The 14,181-nt window shown below is 58.2% G+C and overlaps 1 protein-coding gene across 1 annotated transcript; it reads right to left on the reverse strand.

Moving 5' to 3' along the window:
- Window positions 1-1,135: 1,135 nt before the first annotated feature.
- Window positions 1,136-9,273, reverse strand: RFC5 (replication factor C subunit 5). Its single transcript, XM_056131009.1, has 11 exons — window positions 9,202-9,273; window positions 7,326-7,390; window positions 6,972-7,108; window positions 6,308-6,387; window positions 5,414-5,487; window positions 4,155-4,314; window positions 3,897-3,978; window positions 3,400-3,529; window positions 3,003-3,080; window positions 2,402-2,456; window positions 1,136-1,385 (listed from the first exon to the last, which is right to left on the reverse strand). The coding sequence occupies exons 1-11, from the start codon at window positions 9,237-9,239 to the stop codon at window positions 1,289-1,291; spliced, it is 996 nt and encodes a 331-aa protein (XP_055986984.1). The 5' UTR covers window positions 9,240-9,273; the 3' UTR covers window positions 1,136-1,288.
- Window positions 9,274-14,181: the final 4,908 nt, after the last annotated feature.

Below are 14,181 nucleotides of genomic sequence, written 5' to 3' on the forward strand. Positions count from 1 at the left end.
GTTGTCTGTGGTTCACCATTCCTGAGCGTATTTATTCGTGTTTCTTCGCAGATGTTATGGTACAACCGTTTCTCTCCCTGGTGTCTGGGCCTGCAGGCTGGCACGCTGCCGTGTGGGCTGTCCTTGCTGTGGGGCCTCCGGCCAGTCCTCGGCCACTCGAGAGAAACCACCCCTGCACTGGGCTTCCCAGCAAGGCCCCCGCCCCCACGAAACCTGTCTTTGGAAACTAATATATTTTAAATTATTTTCTAGCAAAGGCCACCCTATCTCCTTTGGCTTCCTTCCAGGAGGCTGGATGGAGGTTGGTCCCAGTGATGTGCCCCGATGAGAATGTGGGCGTCTCCTCCCCCCTCAGGGGCTGGAGGACCTTTCTAGAGGCTTCTTGAAGGCCAAAGTGAAGCATGGGCGCTTGTTTCTTTCATTCCCCTATTAAAAAGTCCCTTTTGGAAACAAGTGAGGGCGTTGGGGTGGTGAGTGAGCGGCTGGGGAATTTGAAGTGACCCTTCCCAGGAGCCAGAGGCTCTAGGCAGGGCCTGAGTGCTCCCATGGGTGTCCCGTGGGTGCCTCCCCCAAGCAACACCTTCCTCTGGTCTCCAGACACCACTGGGCTTTCCACACGCAGCAGGATGACGTCCTGGCCCGTACCCAGGGCTGCTTCGTTGGTGAAGAACACTACATCTACCCACTGAGCCACTGCAGTGGGCTTCCAGGGGCCCTGCGCGGCTGCTGGCCCCAGGGCGTCACCAAAAGTGAGAATGCTCTACTGTCCACACCATTAGCAACCTGTGAATGACTCTTGGACTTCAAGAGAAATAAAGACCAGTTTCTAAAGGAAGAGAATCAAGTGTTTCATGAGGGCAGGACAATCTGGGGTAGCAACCCACGGGCACCGTTCAGCGACAAGTTGGGTTGCGCGGCTTTGAAATCCAGAGACATTTGCAGGGCTTGGGGTTGGCCTGCAGCTGGCAGAAGTCCAAGTGCATCTGCCGTGCATGCAGGAGGCTGGGGGCAGACCCCCGCACGGCCCAAACAAAAAGCAGAGCCAACTGTGGGCATACTAGATGACAGAGTCTTTCCCAAAGCGAACGGGCCCCGTCCCTGCTCTCTGAAAAGCAAGGCTTTGAGGTTGGGGAGGGGGGGGTGGCTTTGTCCCCCTAGGAAGGCCAGCGGGAGGTGTCAGGACAGACACGCATCGCTGCTGTTCTGCATGTCCCCAGCATAGAGCCCGCCAGCCCATGCCCCAAACGGGTCCCCCCTTTGGGGAGAGGAATGAAGGCGGTCTCAGCCTCTAGGCGTCTGTGACGATCAGGTCTCTGGTGACCTGAAAGGCCGCGATGAGGGAGCTCAGCTGGATCTTCTCGCTGGTGCCGGCAGACAGTCTGTACCTGGGGGACACGGAGACAGAGGTAAGGGGGCCTCTGACCTGTGCCGGGGACAGGCGCCAGAGTGTCTCCTCATCTTCAGTGCTCAGACTCAGCTCAAATCGGCGTGTTCTGGACCCGCAGGACGATGCCCTACGCGCTGACACCCCCCACCCCCAAACACGGGGTGGTTCTGTTTGTGCCTGGGGTCCACTCCCAGCAGGGCTCAGGGGACCCTGGGGTGCTGGGTGCTCCTGCGTGCAAAGCCTGCATCCCGGCCCTTGGAGCCATTTTCCCAGGCTGAGGAACTGGGGGATTTCCCTCCCTTTTCACCCCGGGCGGCAGGAGGCCTCACCTCTCCTTCCAGGAGTGCCCAGCCCCGAGAGCAGGCTCTGCACAGCTAGCCTGTGTGTGCAGGGACGGCCAGCCAGAGCCGGCCAGGGTTGACATCTGTGTGAACCCAATGCTTTTGTCTCCTTAAATGATAGCTGCTAGCTTCGCCGGGGTCTAATAACTGTGTTTAACGAACCAGGCTATGGGGAAAACGGAGTTTATGTTTACTTTTTCCCCCCAATATGACTCTGCGTGCCAAAATATCTTCCTAGCAGCTGGCCAAACAGCCGTGCCCGCACACCCTCGGGTCTGCATGGGGGCGCCTCCTGCCCTGGTTCCTGGAGGCCCTCCAGTCCTTTCGATTTGTCGGTGCTTTGCAACACCACCCGCCTCTTGCCCCCTTCTCTTTTTACTGTTGGCTTTTTGGGTCACACCCAGTTGTGCTCAAGGGTTGCTCCTGGCTCTGCACTCAGGAATGACTCCTGGTGGTGCTCAGGGGACCATATGGGATGCTGGGGATTGAACCCGGGTCGGCTGCATGCAAGGCAAATGCCCTCCCCGCTGTGCTATCGCTCCAGCCCCTCTCACCCACGGTGCCGTGGCACTGGGTGGGAATGATGGGGAGGCAGGAGGGGTGAAGCCAGGAAGCAAGGCGAAGGCGGGGTATGTTAGGGGGGGAGGCAGATGGCGGGGGGAGAAACACTTACTCAATGTCTGCCATCTTGGTCAGCAGGTGTATTCGAACTGATGCCGGGAAGTCCACTGGGGGAAAGAGGTTGGCGTGAGAGAGGCCCAGCTCTGCCCACTGCTCCCGACCGCCCCGAGGGAAGCACGACTGGGTCAGCTTCCCTCTCCACACGGCGACCCTCTGCCGTGGGGCCCAAACCGCAACTCCATGCGGGCCCAGGCAGATGAGCAGAAGGGAGACACACTCCACGGCCTGGCCATCGAGCCCAGGACCAGGCTCGCCCAGTACCCCGACTTCGCTTAGCAAGGTTCCTGGGCCACACCCAGCAGGGCTCCTAGCTCAGTGCTCAGGAATCAGTCCTGGCGGGTCTCAGGGAACCCTACCAGGTGCCGGGATCAAACTCAGGTCGGGGATTTTGCATGTGCCAGGCAACTGCCTGACCCGGGGCTCTCCCTGCAGCCCTTGGAACTGTTCTCAGTAGCAGGAGAATGGAAGCGAGGGAGCGGGTTTTGATTTCACGCCTCTTCTCAGCACTCTAGCCCAGGCTCGCTCCCGACCCACCGAGTCCCAGAACGGCCGCCTTCTCTCCGGCCTCTCCCCTTGCGCCCTGCGCCACCGACCTCTGTGCACGAACAAGTGGATCTCAGTCAGGATGTCATGCAGGGCCAACCCCTTCAGCGTCTTCAGCGCCATGATCTCTGCACACACACAGTGAAGGCGGAGGGAGCGAGTGCGTGTGCCCCCCACAGCCGCCCCCTTTCCACGAAAAGCCGCAGTGTTGCTCCCCGCCCCACGCCGAGCCTTTTTGTGCGCCAACTCTGCCCTTCGACGAGGGCTTTCTCGAAGGGGAGCGTGTCGGGAAACGCCGGCCACGTGTTCCCAGAGTGCCACCTGTGTCCTGCCATGGGGGGGCTGCCCCGTCTGCTGTCCACGCCTGATGGACAAGATCCTGGTGGACAATCCCAGGAAACGTGGGGGTACCCGAGCAGCCTGCGCCGTGCCCTGAGAAAAGGATACTCCTGTAGGCAGTGGTGAAGTCCAAGTTCAGCATCCAGTCCAGGATGTTGGCAATGTCGGCCCTGAGCGGGTGTCCCGTGCAGGTGTAGACCGTCTCCTCTGTCACCTTCCCGAAGGCCATGTGGGTGCTCTGTGCCGGCGGGGGTGCGAGGGACGGCAGAGAGGTGTGGAGGGAGCCCCAGGGGGCGGGCAAGGCACCCCAGCTGTCCTTTCTCCCCCTCCGCCCCGGGCAGGCCCCTCGGAGACGCTGGCCCCCTCCTGCCCCCGGCAGCATTTCCTCACGCATAACTGCTGTGGGTCCCCGTTACTGGGGTTTGAGTCGCTCCTGGCAGTGTCCAGGGTCACTCCTAACAGGACCCGGGGGCCCTCTGCACAGCAAACACCTCCCCCTGCATGGCCACTCCGGCCCATGCACCACTGTTCCAATGACCAGAGCCAGAGCGGGTGGAGGGAGGCCGCCTCGGGCCCGCCGGGTCCACCTGACAGGACGCCCCTACCTGCAGGATGTTCAGGGCCCGCCGCATGTCCCCACTGGAGAGGGTCACCAGGGCCTTCATCCCGTCCTCACTCACGTCCACTCTGGAAGGACACGGGGAAGTCACTGCCACCCCTTCCCCGGGCCCGAGCGGCCAGACGGCAGAGGAACAGTCAAGAGCGCCTTCCCGGGGCGCCTGGCCCTCCTGCTCGCAGGACCCCGCTCACCGACAGTCAGGGCCAAGCAGAGAGGGAGCAGCAGCTCGCAGCCAGGGACTCACTTCTCTTCCGCGATGACGTGCTCCAGGCGGGGCACCATGAGCTCGGGGCCGAGCGGGCCGAAGCGGAAGCGCGTGCACCGGGACTGCAGGGCGGGGATGATCTTGGACAGGTAGTTGCAGATGAGGCAGAAGCGGGTGTTTTCCGTGAACTTCTCGATCACTGGCACAGGGACGAGAAGGGCACCAGAGGTCCCACCCGCCAGGCCAGGACCCCACCCCCCTGCGGGGGTCTCACGCCGGGCCCGGGGCATGCTGGCAGGCGGGACGTGTGTGTCCCCACCTCCTCGTGGTGGCCTGCTGTCCCCTCAATGGCCGCTCCTGCCTGCCACTTCCTGGCCGCCCTGATGGAGGCCAGTCCTGCTGTTTGCGTAAGTCAGTGACGGTCCACCTGCCACTGGGCGTGGGGGGCTGGCCTTCTGCACGCCCCACCTGGAGGCCTCAGAGCCTCTGGGGCTGCAGCAACCCCAATTCCAAGCTGCCTCTGACACCAGGTCCCTGCTGCCAGGACCTGGGGCTGCTGCGCGGGGATCAGGCCCAGGAGGACAGCGGCCCGGAAGAGCAAGATGCCAAGGGCAGGATTCCAGGGCTTCCAGGCCGGACGGTGCTCTGTCCTCGTCTGATCCGTGAGGCCACCCTCCCCCCAACTTCCTTTAGCTGCTTGCTGACCTTGCGTGCTTCCTCCTCTAGTGCCCTCGTGCATACGGTGAGGTGGCTTGAGCTTTTTTTTTTTTTTTTTTTTGCTTTTTGGGTCACACCTGAGGAGTCCCTGCTGGCTCTGCACTCAGGAATTACTCCTGGTGGTGCTCAGGGGCCCATATGAGGTGCTGGAGATCAAACCCAGGCTGGCTGCATGCAAGGCAAGCACCGTCTCTCCTGGACTATCGCTCGGGCCCTCCCTAGAATCTTGCTATCCATTCGTTTCTTTGGGGCTCTCTGTGCAGTACTCAGAGGGGCTCACTCCCAGCAACACTCAGCAGGACGGCCACCAGCAGTCAGGGACGAAAACACCCTGTCCCAGGGTTCAGAGCCTCAACGGGAACAGGACCCAGAAGGAGAGGCGACCAGCATGCGGTCATATGGAAGAGCCAAAATGGACAGTGCCCTCCAATGCCCCCAGGGGACCCCAAGGACAGAGGACCTCTCCCTCACTGACACGGCAGAGAGGAGAAGCGAGCACGGAGCACCGAGCACCCCACCCCTGGCCCGTGCCGAGAGAGCTCGTCTCCAGGGCCTCACTCGGCCAGCAGCCCGGCGCTCACCTCTGCGCAAGGCGTTCTGGGCATCTTGAGTCATGGCGTCGGCCTCGTCCAGAATCACCAACTTAAAGCCTTTCCTGGGAGAGCGACGGCGACGTATGACGCTGCTCCAGTCGCCCAGACCCAGCCGAGGCTCCGAGACCGCGAGCAGACCCCCGTGCGCAGGATCGCCTGGTGCCCCGACTCCCGCTGGGCTCCGGCTCCCTCCTCGCCCCTGTCCTGCCCTGCACCCCACCCCACCCCTCTCCTTTTCACCCCCTCCCCATCCACCCCACACATCTCCTCATCCCCTGCCTCCTGAAACCAACACCCACCCTAGTTCTCTGTGACCTTCCCCTGAGATGTGCTAACGGACGCTCTTTTTCTATCCTCATTGTCAACTGGTTTGGGCCACACCCAGCTGTACTCAGGACTTACTCCTGCTGGTGCTCGGGGGACAATATGGGATGCTGGGGATCGGACCGAGGTTGGCTGCAGCAAGGCAAGAGCCCCACCGCTGTACTAACCTCTTCCGCTCCGCACTGTAACTGCCTCACCGGCAGTCTTACACTCACGCTCCCTTTCTCAAGGCTGCTCTCGCCAAAGTCATTTTCTTCGTTCTTTCATTTGGGGGGGTGTGGTGGGAGAGGGGATACCTGGCAGTGCTCAGGGGTCACTCCTGATGGTTCTTGGGGGAACCACACGTGGTACCGGGTATTGAACCCGCGTCAGCCACGTGCAAGACAGGTGCTGTCCCCACTGAGCCCTCGCTGCGGCCCACCGCCCAAATCATTTTCTTTCTTTTCTTTTCTAACTTTTACCAGCCGGCCAGGGCGGGCAGCAGGGGATTCAAAACATCAAGCTGTATCATCTCAGCAAGCCCCATCCAGAGAGAGAGAAATCGTGCCGAGCCCTTACTTAAAAATGGTCCGCGTGCTGGCAAAACTCAGGATGGGGCCTCGGACAATGTCGATCCCTCGGTCGTCTGAAGCGTTGAGCTGGGGGGAGAGAAGCAGCCAGTCAGCCAGCGGCCAGTGTGCTCGGGGCCGAGGCCACCGAAGGCCAGACAGGGGCGGATGTCACTACTAAAGGACACTCGCCACGCTCACGCCCTCAGTGGGCAGGTGAGGCCCGAGTGAGACGCCTGCAGGCGGGGACGACCCAGCGTCCTGCTCCTCCCTCCCCGCCCAAACCCTGCCTGGGCACCTACTGACCCTGGCACCAGAAGGCAAGGAAGTTTCCAGCCAGTGGGACTCAGCCTCCCCAGGAGGGCCAGGACCCACCCACGGACGCACTCCCGAGTGGCAGGTGGTTGAGCACTGGCAGCTGAGCAACCGCCAAGTGTCAGCAGAAGCTGGGCCAGAGCGAAGGGAAGAACCAAAACCCCACAACCTGCGTCCAGCCAACACCAACCCAGACCGAGGCGTCCACTTGGGAAGAGAGGGGAGAGGGACGCTCGCTGTCCACTCCCCTGCCTGCCGGAGAGGCTGGCTTTTATAAAAACCCCAGCAGAATGAAAACAAACGGACTGGAGTTCCTCCTCCCATCCCCCGCCCCGCAGGGGAAGGACAATGTGCTTCACCTCCAAAACCATGGAGCCAAATTCCTTCTCTCTGTACAGCTGCTTGGCACACGCCAGGATGGTGGACGTCTTCCCGGTGCCCGGAGGCCCGTACAGCAGCAGATGCGGCAGCCGGTCTTCACTGATGAACTTCTGAACTGAGGGTTGGCAGGGAGAGCAAAGGGATTGATTTCCGGGAGCGGCCGCGTCCACCGCCGGCGCCGGCCCCTCCATTCGATTCCGAGGCAGATGCAGGGACAAAAAGCCAGAAGGCAGCGCTCGGGCCTGAGAGGAACGACCCATCGGGAGCCACCAGGCCCTCAGAGACATCACTCAGCAGAGCACGACCCGGGCCGGCGGGGAGGACACACTTACTGGTACTCAGGATGTCCTGATGAGAGATGAGATCGTTCAGCGTCTGGGGCCGGTATTTCTCAACCCTGAAGGATAACGAGGGTCCGGGGTTATGAGCCAATTTTATCACCAAAAGCGGAAGCGCGACAAAAGCCTCCGGATTTTGCACGCAGACCAGAGGTTCCCAACCTAGTGGTATTTTTCCAGCGGGGCTGTATCCCATGAGTAGGCACCAGGGATGCCTCCAGACTTCCTACAATAGGTGGGGCCGCCTTCGTGCCCCCTCTTGAACCTCTCCCCCATCCCAATCTCAACAGGGCTGAGGTCAAAGAACTGCTCGAACTTCACCTCTCCAGCGGGCAGCTTCAAACTCTCTACCTGAATGGCATCAGTGACTCAAAAAATGAAGGAAAAACTACATTTGGACACCAAGCAAGGAATGCAAGCGAGGAGGCGTCTTCGGCATGAAAGAATGAGGTCTGCACAAGTGCTACAATGCAGAACAGCCTGAAAACATCAGGCCAAGTGACAGGAGGCAGACAGGCGACCCAGACTGTGGGGTTCCCTTTAGAGAAATACCCGAGCCCGGCTCACTCCCGGCAAGCAGTGGCTGCCCAAGGCTGAGGGAGGGGTGGGCAGAGAACGGGATGGTGGTTCGAGGGCCTTGTAGCTTCCAAGCAGTTACAACGGCCCACCATGTGCCATGCTCTGTGCATTTTTACCACCATCAACTGCCCCTCCTCCCCAACTGGTTCTCAGACAAGAGCAACTCCGGAGTTTCCTGCAATTAAGCCAAATCCCATCTATGTCTCTAAAGCATTTTGGGGAAATGATAGTGACGAGGGTAAGTTATGAATCCACCTAAGCCTGTTTTCTGTTTATTTGGCTTTTGGGCCACACTCAGCAGTGCTCAGGGATCACTCTTGGCAGGGCGCAGAGGAGCATATAGGGTGGTGGGAATCAAAGTCGTGTCAGCTGGGCGTAGGCAAGAAACCTGCCTGCCAGACCGTCTCTGGTCCCTACCTCTGTTTTCTAGCCTGGGGCCTTGGAACACCAGCTACCCCGTATCTCCCAAGCCAAACCTGGGCGTTTTACAGAACAAACCTCCAATGAGGTGCTTTTTACAGAACAGAAAACATCACATTCATTATCACTCTCACGAGAAATCGGAAATGTAGCCCACAACTGGCGAGGAAGATTTTGAGGCGAGGAAGGGGACCGTGGCATAAAAGGTGGAGGGGCCAAGCACTGCACATGGGACACGCTATGATTCTGCTGTTATTAAAAATATATAAGTCCGGGGCCGAAACGACCATACAGCGGGGAGGGAGTTTGCCTCGCGCGCCGCCAACCAGAATTGGCTTCGGGCGTCCCATTTGGTTCCCATGGAGCACTGCCTGGAGTAATTTCTGAGTGCAGTCAGGAGTAAGCCCTGAGCATCGCCGGGACCCCAAAACTATCTATACATACACATATGTACATATAAATATGTGCGTACACATAATACATACACATGTGTGTACATCTATGCATGTGCATACGCACACGTAGATATACGCACACGTACGTACAGTCACGTGCACAGGTACATGCATGTGTAATCTATGTATGTGTATGCACACGTTAGGCATACATGCGTGTGCATGTACACACATGCACACACGTGCACACGTGTGCCTACGTATGTACAAGTACGCATACACGCATGCACATGTCTCATCACGAAAAATGACACCAAGAGGACGGGGGAGATCTTGGCGGGGGGGCGGGGAATGTCAATAGCAGCGGGATGGAAGCCGTCATCCAGCCACGCTCGGAAAACGCTCTCGGTGGGGGAGGGGTCCGGGCGGAAGTGCCCAGCAGAGCCGGGGGCTGTCCGGCGGCCCGCGCCTCCTACCAGGGCAGGTTCCTGATCTTGGCCGCCGAGGCGTCCATGGCGCGGGGACGGACGATCGCGTCGGGGTCGGCCGGTGCCGCGCGAGGCCTGCGGAGCCGCCAGCCGAGCCGGACGCCCTGGGCCCCGCGCTTCGGGGTTCGCGCGCAAACGCAACTCTCGCGAGACCCGGCCGCCGCGACTTCCGACTTCCTCTCTCGGCCCCGCCCGCGTTGCCAGGGCGCCGGTTGCCAGGTAACGGGAGGCGCCGCCGCCGCCCCGCCTCCGGGCCCGGCGCTCGCGGCTCACCGGGGCGGAAGGGGCGGGTCCCAGCGGGCGTCATCGCGGCTCCGGCGCGTAGCGCTCAGGGCAGCCGGCGTGGCCGGAGCTCAGAAGTGCCCCGAGCGGGGGCAGTGACAGGGCCAGTCCTCGGTGGGGGAAGCCCCTGGGAGAGGGTCCCTTTGGCCTCAGCGCTGGAGGTGAGTGCTGGGAAGTGAAAAGCAGGCCCCGACAAACAGCTCCGAAACGAATGCAGTGAAACAAGCAGCTCCAAAGGCCTGGCCCGAACCGAACGCGAGGGGCGAGACCAACCTCCCGGGGAGGGCGAGCGGTGGTGCGGCAGGCGGGGCCTTGGCCGTGCGCGCGGCTGCCCGGGGTTCGAATCCCAGCACCCACGTGGCGCTCCCGGAGGCCTGCCGGGAGCAGAGCGCCGAGTCAGGGGGCAGCTTAGTACGACCAGGTGTGGCCTGGCCCAAAGAGAATGCAGCAGCGGGTAAGGCGCCCGACCTGGGTCTGATGCTCTAACGTCCCATAGAGTCCTCTGAGTATTGCTAGGAATAACGCCTGCGTGCAGAGCCAGGAATAACCCCCGAGTCTCTCCGGTGTCACCCCGAAACCAAACAAACGGAGAAAAAACCCAGAAACATCTCCAGGGCTGAAAATAACCCCATCCAGGTTAATATGTGTAGCTGCAAAGGGCTGACTCATCGATGAAGATGACACGGTCCTGGGACCTGAAGATAATGGCAGAGAACTAGATAATGGCAGAAAACTGGTATCAAAATGTAGAAGTGTTTTTTCTGAGGTTAAGGGAATTAAGGGTGTGTGTGTGTGTGTGTGTGTGTGTGTGTCACTGTGTCACTGTGTATATGTGTCTGTGCGCAGTGGGGGCAGCATATGCATCATTGCATCACCGTCACCCAAGTTAGGAGCAGAGTAAAGGGCCGGTGGACAGTGGCAGCTGTGGCTTCACCCTACCTAGCCCCTGCCTGGGGATCCAAGAACAGGAGAGCCAGGAGGCGTCACAATATGCCCCCTCCCCTCTGCTCCCTTCTGGGCACCTCTAACCCGGGGCTCCCCTGGTGAGTGGGCCATTCCCCTACTTAGTCTGAGATGCTTCTCTCTTCCTCTTCATCATCTTGCAAAGATGAAATGACAAGACATTTGTGAAGTCCCCTGCCTCCCTCCTTCCCAACACCCGCCCCACCCGTCCTGCTCTTCTTGCCAGTGTTTCCTCTAAAGAATTGGAAGGTTGGCCTGGAGAGACAGTGTCGGGAGTCTAGCACCTGCCTTGCATGCAGCTCACTTGGTTTGACCCCCAGCATCCCCATGGCCGCCCGGGCACTGCTGGGGGAAACCCCGGAGCACTAAACTGGGGTAGGCCCTGAGCATCATTGAGTGTGACCCAACCCTCCTCATCCCCCTACTGCCCCACCCCCTGAAAAAAATTGGCAGGGGTTTCTAGGTATGACTGGCTTAAAGGATGCTAGAAAATTGTATCACATTAGTGGGTGCTGGTGGAGGGTGACTGAGGGAATGTGGGAAGAATGTTTGACTCAACAGAGCAAAGACGTTCTCTGCTCAAGGGGCCCGAGCAATAGCACAATGAGTAGGATGCTTGCATTGCATGCGGGTTTGATCCCCAGCATCCCATGTGGTCCCCCAAGCACCACCAGGTGTGATCCCCGAGAGCCAGAAATAAGCCCCGAGCATCACTGGGTATGACGCCCCCAGTGCAGGTGGTTGTCTTCCCATCCACTGAGAGCCCAAATACAATAGAAAGGCAGAAGAAGGGAGACTTGACTTCCTGAATCGCCACTTCCCTCTTCTCTGCCTGCAGACACACGTCCTTGTTCTTGGGCCTTTGGATTCGACCCAAGTGATGCCGCCAGTGTGCTCAGGAGACTTCTCAGCCTTCACAATCACATAAGCTCATTTCAATCACCTACAGCAAATAATAGGACTGTCAACACCTGTATGTTCTTTGGGTTCTGTTTTCTCAGGAAAATGTTGAGTTAAAATACCACACCTGGATGCTGGGATGTAGCTCGGTGGCTGATCACTTGGCTTGTACGTGTGAGGCCCTGGATTTTATATCATATATATACATATATACCATATGGTATGAACGGCATACGCATGTACATATACGATAGATTATACTATTGAATACTATGTTTCTGTACCATAACCTGGGCTTTATTCACCCATCACTGATTTCTTTGTGTGTGTGTGTGTGTGTGTGTGTGTGTGTGTGTGTGTGTGTGAGTTTCTTGGGCCACACCCAGCAACGCTCACGAGTTACTCCTGGTGGTGCTTGACACACCATGTGGGATGCCGGGGATTGAACCTGGTCAACTGCAGTGCAAGACAAATGCTCTCCCGGCTCTACTATCTCTCTGGCCAGAATTTTGCATTTGAAATATGCTGCTGCCTCATTAAGCAGCAAAATGCAGCCCAGCCCAGCCCAGAAGGCAGAGGCTTCCCGACACTGGGCCTTTGGGTGTGCTTGGGAGTTATTCGTATGGGGGGGGGGGGGGCGGGCCTTAAAGAGGCATCTCCCCTGTGGGTTCTGTGTTTATGGGACGGTTCGACTCTGGTGCCTAGAACAGTGCCTGGCTCCAAGGGGTCTCAGGAATTGCTTTGTGAATGATCATTGTTAGTACCCATTAGTCAGTTACTGCAGACTGGGGCTGGGCACTGTGGGGTGCTTTCCACTGGTGAGACAACCCCCCCCCCCCCCCCCGCTTGGTGACTGCAGAAAGCCCTCGTGAGGCTCACTGGCCCCTTCCAGAGCTAGGCTGAGTAACTCACCCAGGTTTTCACCAGGTATATGGGGCAGAGCAGGCTTTCAGGGTGAGCCTGTGATTCTGCCAACAGCCCCTGGGATCTTGTTAGAAATGCTAATGATTTTTCCTCCCACCCCAAACCCTTAGAATCTGAAACTCTGGGGGTGGGGCCCAGCCATCTGCTCCTGGCAAACAAGCCCTCCAGGGGCCTGTGGTCCTCTGGGCTGAGAAATCGGCCCTCCTCCCTGGCGGTTCTTGCATGGCACTCCCCGGGACTTTACTTTCTAAGAAACGTTCAAATGTTCTGGAAAGGCAAAGGTGCCCTCTAAAATGCCCTTTGGGTGACTGTGCTTCGGGGCTCTGGTTCGGCTCTGGCTGGACTGAGAAGCTGAAGGGAGAATCCTTCAGCCAGTGACAAAATAGCTCTTGGCAAAGAGCTGTTGGGACCTCGGTTTTCAGCCCCTTGTAAAATGGGCAGCTTTGGGCGGCTGAGATGAGAGAGAGGGGCGACAGTAAAAGTATCCAAAGGGGCTGAAACGATAGTACAGTGGGGAGGGTGTTTGCTTTGCATGAGGCCGGGTTCGATCCCCAGCGTCCCATATGGTCCCCTGAGCACTGCCAGGAGTGATTCCTGAGTGCAGAGCCAGGAGTAAGCCCTGTGCATTGCTGGGTATGACCCAAAAGCCAATACACACATATGTAGGTAGATAGATATCCGAAGACTTTATTATTATTATTTTTAACATTTTTAATTCCAGTGTCAGAAATTCAGTCAGATCAATTAAGTTTTGCCTCTGGAGAGAAACCTAATTGTGGCATTTTGAAAAGCTGCGCAGGTGATTCTAACTTTCGGCCCAAGCTGAACTGCAATGTCAGACTGCACCAGCCACGGCTACCCAAGGCCCCTCATTGGCTTAAAGGGTGAAGATGTGACCCCTTTCTGGTCAGGGGGACACGGAAGGGAAAGAAGCTGGTATCTCTGGGAAACTTCTCATTACTCTGCTGAGCCTTTGGTCTTTACCTCACCCTCCTGGTACCACAATTTTGTGGCTTTGGGGCTGGAGAATTAATTCAGGTGGGCGGAATACTTTGCATGCCAGGCACGACCCCAGAGCACCCAGCCTGGAGTAGCCTGTGAGCGCCCTTTGATGTGGCCTCCAAACCGAAAGAATAAAGTAAAAATAATTCTACTGGTTTTCAGAGAAAGAGAAATAATAACTAAAGTTTCCAGGTTGTGTGTTTACAAGTAGCCTGGAAGTTAATATGTAAAGGAAGAAATGTGAGTTGAAACTTTGCTGTGTCTTCGGGGGCAGAGCTGGTCACGGAAGACGGAAGTGGATGTAGCTGAAGTATCTGGAGCTTGTATTTTCTCCCGTAAGAAGGGGGAGAATAGGGGAAAGGGGCAAAAGATGTGTCATGGAGGTGGAACCAGGGTCAAAGTAGCTCCAGGGCACCAGGCCAGTAAGGGGCAGCTGTTTCCCCCACACACCACGCACCCCTCTCCCCATTTCTCCTGGCAGAAAGAACTCCCAGTGATGGGCGCCCGCTTGGAAGCCTGAGGAGACAGGTGCAGTTGGCCAGGCCTGGCGGTGCGCCAGGCAGAGCTGGTCCCGGCTTGCCCTCAGGAAGGATCTCCACCTGCACCCAGGCTGGTGAATGGGGGAGTCCCTGTGCGTGAGAAAGGGTCAGCTCCGACCCCCAAACATCCCAGGTATCAGCAGTTTCAGTATCCTTTTGCAAGCTGTTCCCACACCTGATTTTTCCAAGAGCAGTCAAAATTTGGGATTTTACGTGACATTCCAGTGCATTTAAAGTTGGCAAATAATCGTTCTGGGTTGTTTTGGTGGTGATGCTAAGGATTAAACCCTGGCCTTACACATGCAAGGTGAGGGATGTACCACTGAGCTACAGCCCTGGCAAACAGTTTATGTGAAAA

Source organism: Sorex fumeus, unplaced genomic scaffold (assembly GCF_029834395.1).
Source record: "Sorex fumeus unplaced genomic scaffold, SorFum_2.1 ptg000083l, whole genome shotgun sequence".
NCBI classification, from domain to species: domain Eukaryota; kingdom Metazoa; phylum Chordata; class Mammalia; order Eulipotyphla; family Soricidae; genus Sorex; species Sorex fumeus.

Excerpts from the sequence above, each read along its gene's own strand:
- RFC5 (XM_056131009.1), bottom strand. The coding sequence starts at position 9,239 with ATGGACGCCTCGGCGGCCAAGATCAGGAACCTGCCCTG. Across the intron at positions 7,109-7,325 it reads TCAGGACATCCTGAGTACCA|TTCAGAAGTTCATCAGTGAA; the intron begins GTAAGTGTGTCC and ends GCCAACCCTCAG. Across the intron at positions 6,388-6,971 it reads TTGGCTCCATGGTTTTGGAG|CTCAACGCTTCAGACGACCG; the intron begins GTGAAGCACATT and ends CTCTCCCCCCAG.